We start from the raw sequence: 22518 nt of genomic DNA, 5'->3' as shown, positions 1-22518 counted from the left end.
AGAACTACTGCCTAGCCACTCAGTCCCTAGTCTGTAGCAGTGCCTGGGATTCTTCTGTCCTATGGAAGATGGACAGGTGCACATTATTTTTAGAAGTGGCTACTGGAGTAAAGAAGAGGAAAGTGGGTTTATATATTCCTGCCTCTCACATTACCTCATACAATGGTGTGTTCTGTTATCAAATTGAGCTATCTTTAGTAACGACTTCTTCATCTTGGCTCATGTAGCAATCTCAAATAGCCTCAGGGCAGATTTGCCTGAGCTTGATGCTACTGGATAAAAACACTAGCAACATGCACATATTTCTTGGAATGTCCATGTAGTAGTCACAAAGATGGGTATAAGAAGGGCAGTGTTATATACTGTGATATTAAAGTTCTTGCATTGGATGAACTCACTTTGAACTTTTAGTGCTACCATTTCAAAGGGAAATCAAGGGATCCTGGATAATGTGTGAGAGCGTTACAATGAGGAGAGTGCAGTTTAGAGCTCTTTGCAGAAAGCTGACTTGAGAAGGGCAGAGCTTAGAGGCAATAAAGAAGACAATAGGGGTAGAATGACAAGCAGATCCATAGAGCCCAATTTTACAGCAAGCATTGCTATCCATCACAGATTTTTCAAGATCCTAGAGTCCTATTATGTCAATAATCCCATCAAATATCCCACTGATGTCAATGGGAGTTGCCTGTGTGCAGCAACTGCGTAATCAAGGCCCCTGGAGTGTTTTTAACCAGCAGCAATTTGCAGAGACAAATCTGAGTTGAGAATATGAGAGCAAAAATGGGGAAGCTGCTCCCAAAAGATAATCTATTAACAGATAAAGGTGATTAGTCAGCCATATTATCCTGGTAGTCTACACTGGCAAGGCTAAAGCGCTGCTGCAGGCGTGCTTTAACGTGCCTTGTGTGGTCGAAGCGCAGCGCTGGGAGAGAGGTCTCCAAGCGCTCTAAAAAACCCACCTCAACAAGGGGCGTAGCTCCCAGTGCTGGGAGAGTGCTCCCAGCACTGGGGCACTGTTTACTCTAGCGCTTTACAGGGCTGCAACTTGCTGCATGCAGGGGGGTGTTTTTTCACACCCCTGAGCGAGAAAGTTGCAGCGCTGTTAATTGCCAGTGTAGACAAGCAGTTAGGAGGGAGCCAGCATCACATGCCTCTCTTTAAAAGCTAGTAACTGAACTGATAGTAACTGAACTTCAGTTAAATGAGATAATGAGATCAGGGAACACGATCCTTTTGTTACACTGACTAGCTGACATGCTGCACAAGATTAAGCAAAACATCAAATCACTAGGAACTGCAATGGAAACAAAGCTGAGAGATCAGAACAGAGAATGTTAGATTCTCCTGGAACAGGCAGTTTCTGGAAGTTCAGCAACAAGACAGAGAATGGAAGATTATTTCTGCACCCAGTTACACAGTATAAATCTGGAGTAAGTCCTTTCACTTCAGTGACACTACTTGGTTTTCACTAGTGTAACTAGCACCAGAATTTGCCCCTATGAGTGAAGGTTTCTTGACAGTGCAGGAGCCAGTGATGGGTCTTACAAACCCCACACTGGAGAGCAAGGGGTTCAGCCCTGCCCAGCTGCACCTGCAAAGCCTGCACAAGCTGTAGGCAGAGCCGCTCAGATGAGGGGAGAGGGTAGGAACTACTGCCCAGGAGTTCTTGTTGCCTGAAAACTGACCTAATAAAACCTACAGAGGAGAGAGACAGGTGACTGACTGTGAAGGTCAGAGACTTTGTTTGTGGTTCTGTAATTTACTCTGAGTGGAAAAGGGAGACTTGGATAGGAAGTGATCCATGGGGCAATTGCGTGGCACTGCAAGATGTAGAACATACCTGCCCATCATCAGGCCGTGGATTGGCGCCTGTGGGCCCAGGCTCCCCTTCCGACTTCCAAAAGATGGCACAAGAAGAAAGCCTTTACCTTGGTGGAGAGACCCGCTGGGGAAGACCTTGGCCCCAAAATCCGCATACTAACATGAAAACCCTGAAGCCCTAGGGGGAGCTGAAGGCCAGGACTATAACTGAAAAGGGGTGACCACCTGCTGCACCCCTGCCTGACCACTAGGCAGTACTGGTTGTGAGTGTTCCCCTTTTACAGAGCCCAAACCAAGAAGGCAGAAAGAGAATCCTGTAACAAACCAGATGTTCAAATGAATCTTGAGAACCTGTAGAGTCTGTAGAGAGCTAAGAGTTTTTCAAAGTTAAGGGGGGAAAAGCCACAGCACTGCCTCCTCTTTTATCAGCAACACAAAGAACATAAAGACTGTAGGCCTGGGTCTCATCTCACAAAAGTGAGATACTGTTTCCCCTTTTGAAAGTAATAGACATACAGACAAGATGAGGCACAGAGTGAAACCTCATCCACTTTCCCTGTTGTTTTAAGAAGGATAATTGTTTGCAACCGCTATTCCTTTCTCCTTTCCTGTCCTTTTCTTTTTTTTACTTAAATGTTCTTGCTTTGGTTGCTATAAAATGGCACTTTCATTTTGGTGCTGATGTTTTGTTTTTTCAGCCCTTTTCATACATTAACCGAGCAATTGGGAAAGAGTGTTGCCTGATGATTACAAGAAGAGATCAGATATCAGGACTCCTCGGTTCTCTTCCTAGCTCTGCTACTGACTCATTTTGTGGTGAAATCACACAGGCACACTCAATTTACCGAATTATAAAATAGGCCATTTATTTCCAACACCATGCTCCAACCTGGAAAACCTGAGGATGTCTTTCAACAGCTGAGAATTTCAGTCCTTCCTCTACAACAGTGGTGGGCAACCTGCCACACGTGGCCCATCAAGGTAATCTGCTGGCAGGCCGCCAGACCGTTTGTTTACATTTGCACGGCCGCCCGCAGCTCCCAGTGGCCACAGTTCACTGTTCCCAGCCAAAGGGAGCTGCGGGAAGCGGCAGCCAAGCCCATGCCACTGGAAGCTGTGGGCAGCTGCGAAAATGTAAACAAACGGTCTGGCGGTCACCAGCGGATTACCCTGACGGGCCGTGTGTGGCCCGAGGGCTGCAGGTTGCCCACCACTGCTCTACAAGCACCTTTCTTTACAGCTGCCTGATCATTATGGTAATTCTGATCCATAGTAGGGTCATCCTTTTCATAGGAACCTTTCCCAGCATATTTTTCTGATCGCTAGTCTCCTAAATTTGGCAGATACAAGTATCTGATGTTTTAAATTTGCCATTTGGCAGCTGGCTGATACTTAATGCCTCTCCTCCCTATAGGAAATATTCCTATTTTATTTTCCTTAGTTTCTTGCCACTGAGGAAATGACACACTCCCACAGACACTATATTAACACCAGGTCCCATCCACAGTACAAGACATCGCCATGTTGTATGTTTTCTCTCTATGTTCATTATAAAAGGAGGCAAATTATAAATTTGCAACAGAACTCTCTTTTGTGAGGTGAACAAGAAATCCTTTATCTGCAGATCTCAGCACATGCACACTGATTTGAAGCCAATATAAACAAAAGGTGCCTGAACAAAATTTGATACATCACTAATAGCAGATACTCGTGTCCAAACACTACAGGTTCCATGGACATCCATAGCAAAATTACCATGGATTTTAATAGGAGAAGCATCATCTCATTAAGGCAATTTTCAGAAGTGGAAGATTTAACTACTCTGATTATTATTAGAATTCCAAGATTGTTTCTTTGTATGTCACAACAGCACTCTTCTTCAGCACATGTATAGAGAAGAGAGAGGCCAGAACAAAAACCCTGCCTTTAAATCCCACCCAGTCTTTGGGGAGTGTTTGAAACCTGCTCTCAGATCTAAATCTGGCTTTTGTAAAAGGCCTCCATGAAATGCGACAAACCAAAGCCCTACATACAAACTCCCAGAATTCTTGGGTGTACAAAACCCAGTTCTCAATGTGAATTTTGCACCTTGAACCTGTTTTATCCCACTGGGAGCAGTTACAATCCCATGATATAAAAAACTGACATTTTAACCATTAATATGGCTTGTTGCTACTTTCACAGAAACAAATAGTCACTTTATCAATCTATTTTTCAAAACGTTTTCAAATGCAGCTTTTGGAAAATTCATAAAAATGTGAAAGAACTAAATGGAAGTCAAGATGTTTTAAAATATCTCTCCTCCTTGGGAAAAATAATTTATTGCGTAATGTAGAGTGAAACAAGAGAGTTGAAGAAATTGTTGGGAATACCACACTGTTCAACTCTGAACTACAGAGGGAGATATGGTAATCCATTGTTTGTCTGCGTGCTGAACATCTGTTCTCAACTAACGATATACAAACAAATATTTACCATCCCTTAGGAATACTTTCCATAGTTTTATTGTCAACATGCCATATTATGAAGAAATGGGAAAGCCACGCATTCCAAAGGAAAGTCTGTAACTTTTCATAATGCAAACATTCAGAGCTGCATTTTAGTGTTGACAGACTTTATGCAACCCCCACTGAAGTCAGAGGGACTTGAATGGATCCCAATCTGCACAGGAAATGCAAACTGAAATCACAGAAGTGCTGTATGTGACTCCAGGGTAATTCATGCACCTCCTGCTATAGTATTGTTGACATTTGCAATCTGCATTTTACAGGATCTAATTCTGATTTCACTTATACCACTTTTACTGTGTTGCTCTGGATTTATACTTGTGTAAGTGGGAAGAAAATGCTGTCTTCATAATTTCCATATATACATCCACTGTTGCCTAAACCTCACCATCATTTTATTTCAGATTTCTAGTTTATTCTCACAGATTCAAGTACACATTTCTGTTAAATACAGTAATCCCTGGATCCTGTTGTGCCCTTAGTTTTCAGACTCCAGATACATTTCATAATTAGAGCTCTGAGTACAGACTACTTATTGATATGCTACATGAACAAAGTGTAGACATTTGCAGATTGTTAGACGATGACAGCATAAACTCTGTTACTGATTCTAAAAGAGGAACAACAGTTACAAATAATTTAAAACTTCTAAAATGAGGCCCTCATGAGTTAACTCAAATTTCTAAGGAAAGCTTTAAATGTCTGGAATAACTTATTATTCCGCAATTGTCCTTCCTTATAGAATACCATTTCTAAAGCTGCAGTTGAAGAGCTGGCTTCATTGTATGACACAAAATATACCTTTGGTGCATCTGCTTCAACAATCTGTAAGTATTAACCTAAATATCATAAGTAACTGTAGTAAAAATTATTTATCTAGACAGTGGGAGGAAATTATGTATTATGACCCAAAAAACCCCCATAAGATGAGCCCTGCCCATACACACCCTACTTACTTCCCTCCTAATGGTGTAGACTGTGATATCTTTACTCTTGTTGCGTGGTACTTTTCTTCGCAAGTAGTCCCATTAACCTCACTGTCCTGAAGGTGTGGATGCAACACATCTGGTTCTGCAAATGTGCAAACATGCACCTGGGGGTACGAATGAGATTCACACAATAACTATGTAGCGCCCAAATACTAAGGTGATGGGCACACTAGGAGTTCCTAAAACAAACAGCTAAAATTAGATTAAAACATGAGACAACTGGGCTCGTTCAGCCTGTGAGTTTCTTGATGTCCAGGGCCTACAAGGGGCGACAATAGTATGTGAAAACTTTTTGACCAGAATTTGCCTTCACGGCTCTAGGCAGCAGACTGTTACTTTCTGTTACTGTGTGGTGATTTTAAAAATATATAAATTCCAGCCTCACTCTAACACTCTCCTGAAACCCAGCTGTTGTGTTATGTCCTTTGCGACGTTATAAAGCTGACCTCGTGTCTCCAAACCCAGTTTTCCAGAGTTTTATAGCTCAGCTGTTTTGGCTCCTAATTCCTCAGGCTATCGCCTGCTTGAAATTCAGCATTGTAGGACTGAACAATCTGGAAGCCAATTTTTTTTTTGTCTTAAATATAATGGCTGCAATTGTTTGTCAGTGTTTAAAAGAACTATTGAGAAAAATGCTTTTGGGGATTCCTAGCAATTTTGAGGACCACCTCAATTTTGAGGATAAAAAATATTAGTACCCCATTCTCTCCTTACAAGGAACAACCCAGAGAGTATACTCAGAATTCTCTCGTTGAGAGGGAAAGGAGCAAAGCTTATTTCAACAACGAAAAAGCAGAGTTCATATCCCCAGCTTTGTGGATCTCCAAAGATCTGTGTAGATCTCAGGGAGATACTCCAGAGACAGGAGATTCAATGTGATAGATCCTTGCTCCTGCAGATACCATGCTTCCAGTCCTCTCCTCAGGCAAAAGATACCCCTCCCACCCCTTCTCAGGAGGGATCTCTACAGTGAGCGGGGAGCAACACTGCAAAATAACTCAGACTCTGTATTCTGATCAGGATTGTTTCTTCTATATTTTTAGAAGGGGGACATGGTTATATTCTTCTTTTTACAGCTACAGGTTTCCATTTTCCAGGCTATTAAAGTGCTGGGCAAGCTCTATTCCATATTCTGGATGCAAACAAATGGTTCATTGACTCTCACTGCTTTTTCCTCTGCCCTTCCTGTATTTTTAGCTATGTAGTATGGTAGTTATAGTTATAATAAATCCCACTGATTACCAGTGACTTGTCCCTTTCTAGTAAAGTTTTCTTCTCTCCCAATGCAGATCCTGCTGCTGGTGGCTCTGATGACTGGGCTTATAATGAGGGTATCAAGTACTCCTTCACCTTTGAGCTCCGTGATAAAGGTAGATATGGATTTGCACTCCCTGAATCTCAGATAAAGCCAACCTCTGAAGAGACTCTGAAAGCTGTTAAATATATTGCCAATTACGTCCTTGACCATTTATATTAAAATGGTACTGCAAAATTATTCAAGAAAGCTTGTTTCAAATATACTATCCCCTTTGTTCTCTTTCCCTGATGGCTGATGATTTCTGCTTTACAGGATGCTGTTAGTTCTCCTTTACACTTGAGCTCTAGAGCCAATGAAAATATCTCGGGATTTTTCTATTAATCACAAATAAAAATGACAATGACTCACCTACTGTTTGAATATTGATAGAACATCTGTTACTCCAGTGACTGGATTGAATGGATGAAGAAGCCACCAGTGTCTATTTTGACTGTTCAGCCAGTTAACACGTTTTTTAAAGGCCCTTTAATGATCACTAAACCAAATTCAATCATGGGGCATTGACTTCAGTGGAGCTGCGTGATAGATCTAGGGGCAGAAGCTGGACCTCTCTTACTAGGCTAATATTAATCAGAAGCTTTAATAGCAGCTAGCTCCTAGGTGAAACAAGAGTGAGGGCAAATGGGAGCCCAACAATAATGGAGTTGGGGGAAAACCTAATAATGACTATATCTAATCCATCCCTATATCAGAGGCAGACAGATCAAAAATCAGACAATGAGGATGGAGGTAGGGGTCCTGTCCTGAAAACTAAATTTAACAGGTTAGCATTTGAACTGAAAATTAAATATAGTAAAGAAAATATGAAAAATAATAACATAGGAATGAACTGATAAACTTCACTGATCATTACAAATTCTACACACACTTATATAGAAAATGGCTCCATTGATTACTCAGGCTTTGTTCCAACAGGTTTAAATTAGTTAAAGCAATATGGGCAGTAGTTAAGAAGTCAGTCTGATAAGTAACTAATTTCATATGTTGTATATGATCCATCAGGTAGGTATGCTCACGTCTTTATATTTCTGCATGTATAGAATGTAATCCTTGAATCAAACAATCAAAACCACAAACATAAATCCTGAGCTGCTAGCTTCATTTTGTGACTGAGAACCAAATGCACAGACATGCAGGAACACCTGCACTCCCAGCAAAACTTTAATAGCTAAACAGCAGAAATGAACAAAACCAAACAAAATGCCAGTGGAGCAAATTCTGTATGGTTTCTCTCTGCATGCAAGACAGATGTCTGGTGGAACTTGAGGAACTACTTAAAATGTGTATGGATTGGTATACTGAGAAAGGCAATTAAACCCTCTTTCTGAGCCATGACCTTTAAGTCCCAGAAGCTGTCCATCTGAATAGATGTGCTGTTTTCCCAACTAGTATAGGCTAGTGTCATTAGTGTTGTTAGCATCTCAGTTATTTGAAGAGTAGGAAGGTTCAAATAATAATAAAACCATCTCCAATGAAGCTCTAAGAGAAAGTCAGTTGCTTGCTGAGCAATAAGAAGGGGGAATATAAAATGTGACGGACAGTATTTGCTATGCAGAGAACAAGCAGAAACATGAAGTTTATGTTGCTTTTAGCCTTGATTGCAGCAACTCATGTTGTTCCTCACATTCATCGCTTTGACAGGTAGAAAGCTCTCTGAGGATCATTGGCAGAAATTGTATCAATGATCACATTAGTTTAATATTATGTACACATTGTAGCACAGAAGAGCTGTATCAGACAAATGAGAGGACCCCTACTTCAAATGGACTAATAGGCAAAGAAAGGGGCTGGAACCGAACAGGACTGTACAATGTAAAGTTATGACTGTGACTGGTTACTGATGTCTTTTGAAGTGAGAAAATGTTTCATGGGAATCCTCAGAATGACAAACAAGTGAACTTCATGAAGGACTTGGCCAGCATCGTACAGCTGAGACATTTTTACACAGAGTGCCATATATTTAACTCTTCACTTTAATTTTTTTTAGCTTCTTGCAATGGTCTCAAATCTCAGATATGCAGGTGTAACTCACCATATACTGTACATACCTCATTATAATATGAGGCCAAATTCAGAAGTGGTACCTAAAGTGGCATTGCTAGATTCTCTCTTACACCTACACTGAAGTACAAAGGAATATAAGCAGCAGGTGGAAGAAGGTATAAGAAAGTGTGTGTTAAAGAATCCTCATCCAGACCTTAATATACACTTTCTCCCAGCTCCTGGGCATTTAAGTTATGCTAATTTAGACTCCTTTACGCATTGGTAGAGCAGATGTAAGTAGGTCTAAGGGAATCTATGGATTATGCTACATTAGACATCATCTAACAGTTTTGCCCACAAAATCTGCTAATGCTCATGTATACATCCAGTAGCTGATTATTTTTATAAAATATAGAGTAACACACACCTGTTATCTTGGGATTACAATGGAGCCTTGTGTACCATGGTGCAGTCTCTGTATAACAAAGGGTTTACAACAACCCCTAACAATAAAGGATATCACTGGCAGAGCAAGTATAGGATACGTTGGAAAGGAAGGGATTGATCTGCTGTAATTTTTAGTATGGTTGAATATGTGGTCTATTTTTTCTGGTTTCCTGAGCTGACAAGCTACATTTAGTATCTATGTATCATAAATGTTTTGTTTTTATTACTATTTGGTGGTGTCAATATTATTTTGAGCCATTGTCATATCTGACATCTTATTGGTGTTGTAAGATGAACACAAACATTTTCCTGCTCATTCTCCGGATTAGCAATATATGCGGAAAAGCCTGAAAAAGGCATATTAAGTTTTAGCACTGTAAAATCTATGTTCAGCATCTCATAAATAATTTGTACTAATTTCCATAATACTGCACTATAGTGAGAGAAGCTTCTTAGCAGTACATTGGACATTCTCCAGAATAGATTATTTCATGACTTCCCCAAAATGTAATAATCCTTGGCTCATGTTCTGATCCGTCTAGATATTGAATGGAATGAAAGCCACAAACCATCTTCCTGAGAAAGATTTAACACATCCTTAACTCAAGAGAAGCATTTCAAACAATGTATTAATAAAGGAATTGAATTCTATATAGCTATAAACACAATTCATGATAGCTTTGTGGTGAGAGAAACTAAGAGAGGAAGGATAGTTCAGTGATTAGGGCATTAGCTAGAGACTTGGGAGACCCAAGTTCAATTCTGTGCTCTACTTTCCTGTGTCACCTTTGGAAAGTCACCCAGAGTCTTAGTTTGCCTCAGTTTCCATTGGTAAAATTGAGATAATAGTTACTCCATACCCCACAGTGGTGTTCTGAGGATAAATACATTAAAGATGGTCAGGTAATCCAGTAACTGGAGTGATATAGATATGTAACCCCAGTTTAGAGACAGAAAAAAGTATGTTTATCACTGAAAAAAAAAGAAAAACAAGACAATTTTGTTGAATTATCAGAGAAGCTGATAAAGATTGTGTCAGCCTAGGGTAATGTGAAAAGTACCACAGTACAAATCAGGGGAAGTCCAAGACTTCTAAACTAACGACGGCACTTCTTTAAAACTAAAAAATAATTTGTGAGCACATTTAGTGTTTGTGGAAGTGGCCAGATCAACAGCCCTAGAGACAAGAGTCCTGCTTTTATCCCTACAACAGGTACAGCAGTGACAATGCCTTGCCAATGTGCCTCTGTCCTGTTCTAGAAAAGCCTCATCAAAAGGTACTGAGAAGGTATTTTCAATCCTCTCTCTCTCTTCTGAGGCTGCCAACAAGGGGGCCAATTAATACCTGATTTCTGTGATATGGGCACTTGTCCACCAGAAATTGAACTGAAGTGATTAAATTTATTTCCCACAAGCAAGCAGAACAACCAGATATAACAATTTTGGTCACTACTCACATGGACTTAACTTGAAAGACCAGATATGCCAAATTCACCCACAATCTACATGTGAAAGACTCTATAAGCCAAATTCACCCATGGTATAAAAGTGGGCAGAACTCCATTAACATCAAGGGAATTGCATCCACTCACATCAGAGATGAATTTGTCCCTATGAGCCAAATATAGACCCTAAAGGATACACAGCATTTGCAGATCTGAGTGTACTAACAATATTGTATTTAAATAAATGCTTTCCTAAGGCTTCTGAAGAATGAGAAAATAAATGAGGTTTTCTGAAAGTAGGATGTAAATACCTTTATAAATGTGTGTTCACAATTCAAAAAATAAAATCAGGCATTGTCTAGAGTTGTGGCAACACTGTCCCAACAGTTTTCCATTACAACTGTACATACTCACCCGGCCAATTGCACTATGTAAGCACTAAAATGAGACACTCCTCATTTCTGTGTGCAGCTCGATTTCCATCATCTGGATTCAGCTCATGATGAAGTTGCTAATGTGGAAGTGGATTTCCGGCTCAATACAGATATGTCCAGACTCTCCTGGAGCAGAATGAAATACCAGTAGTTCATGTGTATTGAAGAGTAAGGGGAGACCATGTGCTTTGTGGTCTCTTCCAACAGAAATCTCTTAGCTAATAATCAATTAGGTTAGTGTGTTGGTGACTGTCTACAGATTTTTAGTTGAGCAGTTTCTAATACTGACACCAGAAAATAGACAGTATGACAGTAGGAGGATGGACCACTTGGATGAGATATTACACTACTATCAGGAGGCACCCTGTGGTGCTTGCACGATGTAGGTGGTCAGGTGTGGCTCCGTCTCTAGAAGGAGTAAATAACAAAGCTCTGAGGAAAAGGGAGCTCCATTTTGCAAGGGTCTGTGGGAATAGTCGCTTAGGTTTTGCTCTAAGTGATCACTGAGTCCCAGGCTGGAACAAAACCCAAATCTTCAAACAAAACTTAGTAGAAACCACCAAATTTCACCTAGTTTTGTGTTGAAACTAGGATGACATTATTCAAAGTGTTCCAGTAGGTGGATGAAAAGGGATGGTAGAGACCAGCAGGGGGTTTGGGAGGAGGGGAGGCAGGGATGCATAAAAATGTCTGAACTTCAAATTGGCCATCACTTCTTCCTCCCTGCCCATCTCCTGTTATCTGCTTCCTCTTATTTGCAGCTTCAAATCATTTCAGCCTTTTAACTGTCTATTTTTCTCCTTTTAGCCTCTCAACTTATCTCATCCCCCTACCTCTTTCCCTCCCCTTCCTCTAAATATCTCTATTTCCTCCACCCTTCCCCCTGGTTCCCTTAATTCTCCTTTCACATCTCTCTCTTCTCAGAATTCTCAAAATCCCCAACTTCCCAATTTTCTTTCCTTTATTCTGTTCCCCCCTTGTCTCTTTTCCATTCTTATTTTTCTCTTCCCACCCCTTCTCCTTTCCCTTTATCCTTTTGATATCTGCTCTCCCACCAATGTACACCTGCCCATACTCCTCACATAATAAATTATTCCAACATAGAGATTTCAAATTAAAAATGCTCTCACAGTTTAAGGAAATATATAAGGTGTTCCTGACGTGCCAAAGGACAGAAAGACATAGGCTTTTTAGAGGTATATGCACAGTATCAATGAGGCACAGACAAGTTGTATTTTAAATCTCAGAATTTAAAAGAAATGAGGGGGGGAAATGACCATTTTGCATAGCAGGTGCAAGTTTTGCTACCTTGTCTTCCAAGAGCATGGTTCATGTCACTCTTCTCTCTTAATCTTTCCTTACTTCCCACTCATCTCTCTCTCTCACTAGAGCTTGTCAGAAAATGATGGGGGACTTCCATGAACATTTCAATTTTGTTAAAACAAATGTTTTGACAAAAAGTCAAATTTTTCCATGGAAAGCAGACGCTTTTTGTGAAAAACCGTATCATTGAAAACCAAATTTTCCACTGAAAAACAATTTCAATAGAAATTTTTTGAGCAGCCCTACCTCTTATCAAAACTTCTCAATGATCTTTATAAAAATTTGACATGCACCTGCAATTGACTTGGGTTTAAGGCCCCCATCACCTAACCAAATGTATAAACATTCCTATTCCCAATTACATGAGATGCTCAATTTGCTCCTCTGATCCGTGCACATTCCATTACGGTTCACTGTTCACTTTGAATGCATTCTTGAAAAATTAGGCCTCTGTGACTGATAACGTGTGGTGCCTCTCTGCCTAGCTGGATTCTGCTCACTAAGGGCCATATTAGGTTAGTCTATCCAAAGTACCCCTATTGATATCAATGGGAATCCTGCAAAACAGACAAGTCATTTGCTATAGAGGATAATTAGGTAAAATTACATCTGGGCAGTGTATCACAGAAACACTAATTTCTCCATCATCTCCAGCCTTACATGAATTCCTGTAGCATGTATCCTGGTCATGCTAGTACTGTTCTACAGCACGGTTTTAGTATTCATCATGCCTTAGTTATACAAAATTAATAAAACTGAGCGCCAGAATGTACATAATGCCTATAAAGCTACTCACCTACTTGGGGGATGAATGGAGACATGCATGTGCTCTCTGACTTTCTTCTCTGGCACAATATCCCTCTGTTGCCATGTTTCTGTAAACAAGCGGTAGATATGACAGTTTCCTTTAACCAACAAATATATTTTTTCTGTCAAAACAAATTCTGTTCCCTAATCTCCAAGAGTTACACTGCTATTCCTTCAGAGTGCTACACTGGACTGAGCAGGGATCCTCCCTTTTAAGGACTCACCCATCTCCAGGCTTGACAGGTCTCACGGGTGCACTGGGCTGGGGCTGATTATGCCAGAGAAGCACTGCAACACCTTGACGGGGGTGGGGATTTGCCTCACTGCACAGGGATAATATTAAAACTTATCTCTGCTCTTTACCTTTATTTAAATACATTTCAGTGTCTGATAATTTCTGCACAGACTGCTAATATGGCTAAGCATCATCCTAAACTGGCCTCTCGCATCCATGTTGGAACAGCTTTTGAACAGCGCCCTATGTACCTTCTCAGGGTATAGAGGCTTTGTCTGATTTAAAACACTTTTATAATAGCTTTTGTGTTGAGACACATGTCACTAACTGAATGAAAAGGTAAATAAAAGCCAATTTTTTTCACTCAACCAACCATTAGATGATGCCATGCTACTCCAAAGTATTTCTGAGCTGGAGGAATGATAGCTTGGACATATGACAGTGAAGGAGTGAAGTTGAGAGAAAATGGCGGGGACAGGAACATGAAGCATTTCCCTCTTTCCCCCCTTCAAAGTTAATGGACAAATCTGACCAGGTCCTGGAACCCAAAACCTCCTTTAAAGTATTTTACAGCTATACCTAGAATTGAGTGGTTATAGCCTTTTCACGGAGCTGAATTTGCATGTTGGACCAAAAAATACTTTACTATAAGTTCTAACATTACTATCTATAGGAGGCTTCTTAGAAAAATTAACATGTTTCAAATGAATTAATTGGAGTGTTTTTGTACAGTCTGTAAATATAAAAGAGCACAGAGTGCATGGAATTACTTTACTGCTCATAAAGAGTATTGTGTGTTAGCAGGGCCAGTGTCACGAGAACAGGAAGATGGGCCACAGTGCAGGTTTTTATTGTGGGCCCCTCTCTCAAATTTTAATGAGTGTAACATTTACTTATACACATCAAACACACCATGCAGGGAGGGCTTGGAGCTAAAAGTCCAGACTCTCTGGTCAGATGTGAACAACTGGAGAAACCCCCCACCTCCAACTGGCAACTGAGGGAGAGGGGCAGTGAGCTGAGACACAACCCAGAAAACACATAGCCCCCCACACAGGCCCATGGGGGGCAGAGAATAAAGCAGTGGTGGAGATGGAGTTTGGGGGCAGAAGCGGATGGAGGCCAGGGTGGGGGTATGAGAGGATATGGATACCAGGATGTCACCCAGCTGTGGGATGGGAGGTATATTGGGCTGCCATTTGATACTTACCCAAGAACATGACGCCAACTGTTACCTCCTGGCTCCTGTCCCACGGGATTGGCTGGGCTCAACTACCCATTTGAGGTGTTGTGGCTTTAGGGAGGGCCAACCAGGCCAAATTTGAGAGAGTGGCACTAAGACCCATGAGTACGGCTACGTTGATGTCACGGAATCCCTGACTTCCAGAGACCTGCCTGACATTCTCTGCTTCAGCCCCAGGGGCTACTGGACTCTGGAGCTGGCAGCCAGCGGGGCCCTGGCAGGGTTCCAGCAACAGGCCACAGCAGCAACAGGTGAGGGGGGGGGGGGCCCTGCAAGGTTCCAGTGACAGATGACAAACTCCGGAGGGGGCCCTCCTCAGGGTTCCAGCGATGGGCGACAAAAGTGGTGCTGTGAGGAATGGAGCGGAGCCTAAAGGCAATACAGAGACTGGGCCGGCTAGCCTGCAATTCCTGGGGGTACTCAAGTGAGACTTCCTCCACCCAATGTCCTGACAATCCATGTTACAAGGGGTGTTTCCCATGGATCAACAGCCAATGCAATAAAGACAGGCCATGATCCCTTCCTGCATCACATTTCTGTCAGCAGCATTCAAGGGAGATCTAGCTCTCCAAACTTTGCAGAGGTTTTGAAGTAAATGTTCCTCTCTTTTGCCTTTGCCCCAGGGAGGGAAACATAGGGGCCATATGTGTAAAGTCAATACCTCAACATTAATTTTTCTTTAACCTGAAACCACATTTTGTGCATTACAGTATCTCGTATATTGTGAAGTACAGAGATGGAAATAATGAAGGACCCAAAGGAGCAAGGCTCCAGCCATCTATTTGTGTCCCTGTAATCAACTTCAAAATGAAATCTAATCTTCTCTGTCTGAAGAAAGACTCCTAAGACATTTGTTCAGCTTCCCAGCAGAGAACACACTGATGTTCTGAAGTACCTTGTACATCACACCCAGCTCCCACTCAGTGTAAAACAGAATGATACTTCTTTCTTTAAAAAAAAATCAAACCTCTTATGGTTTTATTTCTCACACAAACCAATACTCCAAGTGCATGGAGCCCTGAGTACAAAACTACTTTCTTATGTGGCCTTATGCTCTCAGATAGAACAATGATGAGCAAAACGCAACAATTAAACATACTGTATACCTCTGGTTTAAGACACAGGGATGAAATTGGCCACATAATTCATGTTTAAAAGAGATGAACAGGTGCAATTCAAAACCCCACTATAATTTGTATATAAAAAAGAAAAAGAAAGTCATTGGCCAACTTCCATTAACCCAGTGGCAGTCAAATTAGGCTAGACCTGAAACACATGATTAATCCATTTGTTCTTTGTCATAGGGGTGAAACAGAGCCTGCAAATGATGGATCTTCTCTGAGGCATTTACCACTGCTCTCCCCTTTTCAACTAAACTAGGGCTTATATGATTAATGAGATCAAGAAAACAAGAAGTTGTTCCAAAAGTTATGGAGGCACATTTTGCTGGCTTAATAAAGCTCAGATCTTTTCAGTGACTCAAAGTGAAAGCATTTAATTTTTCTAAAATGAATCTTTCCCTCTCTCTCTTTCTAAACTCAGAATGAAGTTGCAAAGGAAGCAGCGGATGCTTTATCAAGTCTCTATGGCACAAAATATAAATATGGACAAATAGCCCAGATAATCTGTATGTTGTTTTCTATTTTTCTTTAGTTGTACAGTACTAAATTGAGATTTTACTTCAAATAACAAACTTACACCCTAAATATCTACTTACAGTATAAATTTATCCATCAGCAAATCTCACAATATAGTGAGATGAATCTTTACTGTATGTTATTGTCATTCATTTGTATTAAGGCAACATCCTGAGGTCCCCCTCAAGCTAGTAAATGACAGTCCCTAGCCTGAGAGCTTCCAAACCAATGCCCTAATTCTGCTAACACTTGAAGAACTCTGTGCATGTGAACAATCCCACTAAAATCAATGGAATAACTTATATGTATAAAGTTAACTGTGTCCACTAAGTGTTTGCTGGATCAGGGTCACCCTTATTCTAGTTGAATAGTGCCTTCTTCCACAAGCAGTCCCATTGAAATCAGTGTGAAATATGCTACTCGTGGAATAAAGTATTAGAGGCCCCAAATAAAGGCAAGGTGGAGGGCTAAATCCTGTAGCCCTGACATGGCACTTACTCATGCAAAGCTGAAGATATTGGGAATTTTGCCTGAGTATTTACTTCTTGACATCATGTAGCTAGAATTTTATTCCCCAATAAATATATGTCCATATCTCCTGACCCATACTAATGAAGAGTTAGATGCACATCTCAACTTTTTATACTTGAATTTCACTGTTTTTTTAAATAAAAGTAATGACCAAGGAGCATTTCATACCTGTAACTGAAAAGTTCGTGAAAAATATGTTACCTTTAAAACATTAAGCTATTGTGTAGCTAGAAGTGGTCAAATGCTGAAATGTTATTCATTTCAGATCTCCAAAACCCAGTGTGGATTAAGAGCCGACATGTTTTTTAAGACAATTTACCCTATACATGCCAGATTTCATAGTCCATGTGATGTCAGAGTGCTTATAATAGAAATGCCAGATACAGTTTTCAGAGGCCTGAACAATGGTGTGCTGCACAAATTCTAGGTTATTGTACACACAAACCAGATAGTTGTACATGCAGCCCCAGTAGCATGTACCCATTTATACAGGCGTTTGAAGGTTTGTTCAACAGAGTTTAAAACTGTCGATGTCACTAATGAGCTTCAAGAGCATTCTGAAGGTTGCAAAGTCAAGCACTCAAAAAATAGGAATTGTCTGTGCAACCTAATTCTGCATCTCCTAAATTCTGAATGCTTGACTTTGAAACCTCATTAATATTTTTAATATAGTTCATGTGTTATTTCCTAGGTTTTTAAAAAAGCAAACAAACAGATATTCAATCATGTGCCATCCTATGGAAACCACGAGATCCTCAGCCGGGTTGAAACCTTTAGATCCATAGCACATATCTCTGCCTCTTGAGCTAATAGAGTAACTGATAGCAGTTGCAGGTTGTCTTCTTTTATGTGAACTAATCACTAGAAGCGAATGAGACTCAGTGAGTTTCACAGATATTTGCTAACAGCAGAGCAAAGGTGAAACTCAGGAATCTTGAGGTCCATTCCAGTCTCTGGAAGGCAGTGTGTTCTAGTGGGCATGAACCTTTCTGCCCATTACTCTAAAGTTTGACCCCCATCTGCCTCATCTCCTCCAACTTGTCTTGGTCATAGACTTGTCTTTTCCCCTCCCCTGTATCCTCATCCCATTCTCCTCACCTAGCCAGTCCGAATCACCACACCTTAGGCTTCCCAGTCCAGTCCTACTCTCAGCTCTCTAGGAACCTTGACTCAGTCATAGAATCATAGAACCATAGAATATGAGAGTTGGAAGGGACCTCAGGAGATCATCTTGTCCAACCCCCTGCTCAAAGCAGGACCAATTCTCAATTTTTGCCCCAGATCCCTAAATGGTCCCCTCAAGGACTGAACTCAAAACCCTGGGTTTAGCAGGCCAATGCTCAAACCACTGAGCTATCCCTCCCTGCAAGTAGTCCCAGTCTACCCTCCCAATTTGCAGTCAAAGTATCGCTGCACCAACTCCCAGCCTCCTTGCCCAGACATTCTTCCTCTAATTCGTGGCTCTACCCACAAAGTCCCTTGTAAATTATTATAGTTTCATTTTCTGTCAAAAGTTTTTTCCCCAGTATGTACACAAGACACCTATTACACCTGCACTTCTGACGATCTCAGACTTTACAAACATTAATGAAATAATCCTCTGAAAACCACTGTGAAGTAGGTGAATGTTATTACCCCCATTTTAAAATGGTGGAAACGAAACACAAAAGATTAAGTGGCTTCCCCAAGGTCACACAATGAATTTGTGGAACAGATGGAAAGAGAACCCAGATTTCCTGACTCCTAGTCCTGGGCTTAACCATCAGAACTTCCTCTCTAATCATTTGCTTTGTGATATTTCTCTTTCACATAATCTTTGCTATCTCTATTTTACGGATCCTGCTGCTGGTTCATCTGTAGACTAGTCTTATGATCAGAGCATTAAGTATGCCTATGCCTTTGAGTTCCATGGCAAGGGGAAATATGGTTTTCTCATCCTTGAATCTCAAATAAAGTCAACCTGTAAAGAAACTATGCAGGCAGACAAGTATATTGCCAATTATATCCTTAGCTATGTTTTATGAAAGCTTTCTATTATTATGAATTAATGAAATATACTAAAGATATTTGCTTTTCTTGCCATTAAAATTTTCTTTCTTTCTGAAACTACTGTATCTCAAATACAATAGCAGGTTAAAAAACAGTATCCTTTACTTGATTTTTATGGCTTCTTTTACATTTTATACCAGCAGAAAGAGATAACTAGAGAGTGCATATCAAGTGCTGAAAGTTTAGTGCTTCATATATTCCAGTTCCAGTACATCTCAAATCAGAAATCTGAGGCATTTATGCTATCATTTTTTCTTTTAAAATATTCATGTACATAACACTCGACACCAGCTTTTCTATACGTTCTGGGTCTGCTTCTCTTCTCTGATCAGTTTTATAACAGCTTAATCCCATTGTAAAGTTACTCTTGATTTGTCCTAGTGTACTGAGGTGGGAGGCAGACCCCACTCCAAACCCAAACTAGAAACAGAGGAAATTAAAAATAGTAATAAGTTATAACATTTAATTGTATTTTCTTTTCCCTTTTTGTTTTCATGCTGCTTCTGCCAATTCTTCAGTATTTTTTAAAATGTGACCATTAAATGATTACGTAAATTGTCTGAATAGTAACCGTGCTATTTTATACCGATTTCAAACAGCTATTCTTATGTTTATTCTCCTAAAAATGGAAATACTGTTCATGGAGCTGAAAGTTGCCTTTAAAAATCCTAAACAGAACATTTCCAATTCTAATAGAGCTAGACTTTCTAATGACAAAGATGTTTTATACTTTGCTCTGCTTCTTTGAATGCGCTTCTCTCAATCATGTTTGAAGATTTACAATATAATCCTTATAAATGAAATGTAGCTTTATGTAGTTTAAAAGGAAGACTGGATAGAAAAATGTTTTATGTTTAGCTTTGGTCACCATTATTCCTTTCGCACTTTCCAGTTGTAAGTTGTGCTGTCATGGACAATCGTGGTGGTGACAATACACTCTGCAATAAAAAACTTCTTTTAAAATAATCAGTATGTTCAATTTTTCTTACCAATTTTTTGTAAGTCCACACAAAGTGAACTTACATCACATTTCTTTCAAATAAGTCAAACATTAAAGAAAATTCACACTGAGACAGTTAAATAGTTAAAGAGCTAGATTCTGACCTCCCTCGCACTGACGTTAGTCTAGAGTAAATCAGTGGAGCTCTATCTATATACCTGTGCAACATATCAAATTCTTTGGGTCAGATACTTTCTTAATAGTTTTCCAGTCATTTGTACTAAACAGACTCAAAGTACTAATCAAAGCCTTTTTAAAAATTATTATGGGCCAAGTGACAGCTGACTCAGTATGGGTGTGCAGTGAGCAAAGCACTCAGGAGCCAGTCCTTCTCCTAGCACTTGTACACAGGAGTCAGCCACAACAGAACTACCTGCATTCTCTGAATGGAAGTCTGAGGCCTCTACTATCGCTAGCACTGATGAGTACCCTAGAGGATGCAACACAGGTGACTGTTGTCCCCTCCAGCTGCCGAAGGGGATGACTAGTGGCTGCAAATGCACAAGCTACACTTTTTGTAAAAATATAGCAAAGTCCACTAGTTATACGTGACAGGTTTCAGAGTAGCAGCCGTGTCAGTCTGTATTTGCAAAAAGAAAAGGAGTACTTGTGGCGCCTTAGAGACTAACAAATAAATTGATTAGTCTCTAAGGTGCCACAAGTACTCCTTTTCTTTTTAGTTATACGTGGTTAATTACTATGATATCTGATGCCCTGATATGCTCCTGGCATCCCCATGCATAAAGCCTCCAGCTATCACCACTCATGTGGGGCACCTTCACTCCCTTCCGAGTGGCTCTGGGTACTGGAAATGATTTATTTACTTTTAAATCCTGGAGCCCTGGCAGACTTTCTTCTAAAAAACAAAGACTAAAACTAACAGTCAAGTTATCTGTATCCATTGCCATGTCTCTAACACCAGATACCAGTCAATCTCAGTGTGTTTTAGTGTCAAATGTGTACTTCTCACACAGAATGCTCCAAAGTGTAAGTCGCTTCGAGTGCAGCTGGAAAAAGGATATGTCACTATTCACACAGATGATGAAAAATAGAATGACTAATTCATACGTATCCACGTTCATAAGGAAGAAACACAATGTTGCTGATTCTGATCTCACACCAATTTTATACCTTTTGTTTCAGTGGAGATGTGAGAGCAGATTCAGACCCACTATTACCAGGAATTGTTAAGACCCTTCCAGTAATGTTCTATGAAAGTCCTCATTGATGACCATTTTCATCCAGAGTCTGGATTAGCAGTGGGCAGGCATATTCCTTCATTCTGCCTGCCCTCTCCTAAAGTAAAACCTCACTGAGCAACATTCAGCCCTAGTGACTTTTTGTTGTGACTTATACTGTTCCTAACAGCTTATCTTTGACATTTCCCCCCAGAGGGATATTGATTCCCTCCCAATAAAAAACCTCAATTACTTTTTCCTAAGTTTATTTTCCTCAGCCTCCCTGCCTCACCTCTATGGGACACAATTCAGGAGCCAGGGATCTATGTCACACGCACCAAAGAATTTCCCCAATGTGTTAGCTGCAGCCAAATCCTCAGAATACTGTCAGAGCCTGGATTAATTATTACAAGGTCTGGTTCACTTTCTCATCTCCAACATCCCTAAGAAATCTTGGAGTCTTGAAGATTTATTTCCAGAACTGCTGCTAAACACTAGCAAATCTTGTGTAATTCACAGTAGGTCTTCTCCTGGTTATGTCAGGTGAGAGAATTCCTCAGGCAGTTGAATGTAAGGAATGTAAAAGTGTGCATCATATGCATGGAATACTACTGCATGATGCTCATCAGAAATATTCTTTGGTTGCTATGGAGCCTCCATCTGTTTATAAATGTAAAGAAAAATGGGGATTCAGTATTCCTTTGTATGAGAAAGACTTAAAAGAGCTTAACAAGTTTTTTTGGTGGGGGGAGATAAGAGAGAACATAGCATAAGGTTCCTCTACAGTCCGTGCTGTACCTCTCATGCTGTTCTTTCTTCCTGAGAGAGAAGAGAGACTGTTTCATCTACAGTTCATGTGAGGAACTGCTAGGAAGAAATAGGTCAGAGTAGATAAACTCAGCAGCTGTTTATACCCATAAATGACAAAATATTACCCATTTTCATAGGCTGTATAACTACATTTGAATGACTGGGACTTGGAACTTAACTCTAATGCCTGAAAAACACTAACAGAAGCTGAGAACTAAAAAGAGACTGATATACTGAAAGCAAGGCAATTAACACAGTTCCCAATCTATTTATGCACCTCCTAGAATGTCCACAGATTCTACATTTGGAGGATGATAATCCGAGCAATAGTAAGAGCTAATGGCATTATCAGACATAGCTATAACTACATTGTATTTGTGGCCAAAGGCTCAATGTTGCTCTGAACTTAATTCTTTCAGCCATCAGCAGAGAGAATTATGTACACAATAATGCAAAACCCAGGATTCTTTTGAATTGAAAAGCAACATTTTATCAGAGAAATGGACTTCATCCTTACCAAAACAAGTCTGACTACTAGTATGGAAAGTAATCTGGCTAGCATTTTAGATCAATGAAAGAGAGACAGGAAGAAGAATTTAAAGGGAAGTTCATGGATCCCTAATTAAGACCCCAAATACTTACACATGTGCTTAAATTTACTATCATGAGTCACCGCACTGAAGTGAGTTGGACTGTTCACAGTTAAGCACAATAAGTATTTGTAGGATCAAGGCCCAAGGATAGAGAAAGGGTGAATAAAG

At 40.3% G+C, this 22518-nt stretch overlaps 1 protein-coding gene across 2 annotated transcripts in view; it reads left to right on the top strand.

Moving 5' to 3' along the window:
* LOC102929825 (carboxypeptidase B) overlaps positions 1-6794 on the top strand; it is a 28520-nt gene extending 21726 nt beyond the window's left edge. For both annotated transcript variants that reach the window (XM_007057392.2, XM_043522363.1), the window contains exons 10-11: positions 5071-5155; positions 6607-6794. In XM_007057392.2, coding sequence (XP_007057454.1) covers positions 5071-5155; positions 6607-6794 — 273 coding nt within the window. The remainder of the gene's footprint in view (positions 1-5070; positions 5156-6606) is intronic.
* Positions 6795-22518: the final 15724 nt, after the last annotated feature.

Source organism: Chelonia mydas, chromosome 9 (genome assembly GCF_015237465.2).
Source record: "Chelonia mydas isolate rCheMyd1 chromosome 9, rCheMyd1.pri.v2, whole genome shotgun sequence".
In the NCBI taxonomy this organism is placed as follows: Eukaryota; Metazoa; Chordata; order Testudines; family Cheloniidae; genus Chelonia; species Chelonia mydas.
The sequence above is the reverse complement of the archived record's forward strand: the minus strand, read 5'-3'. Positions and strand labels throughout refer to the sequence as shown.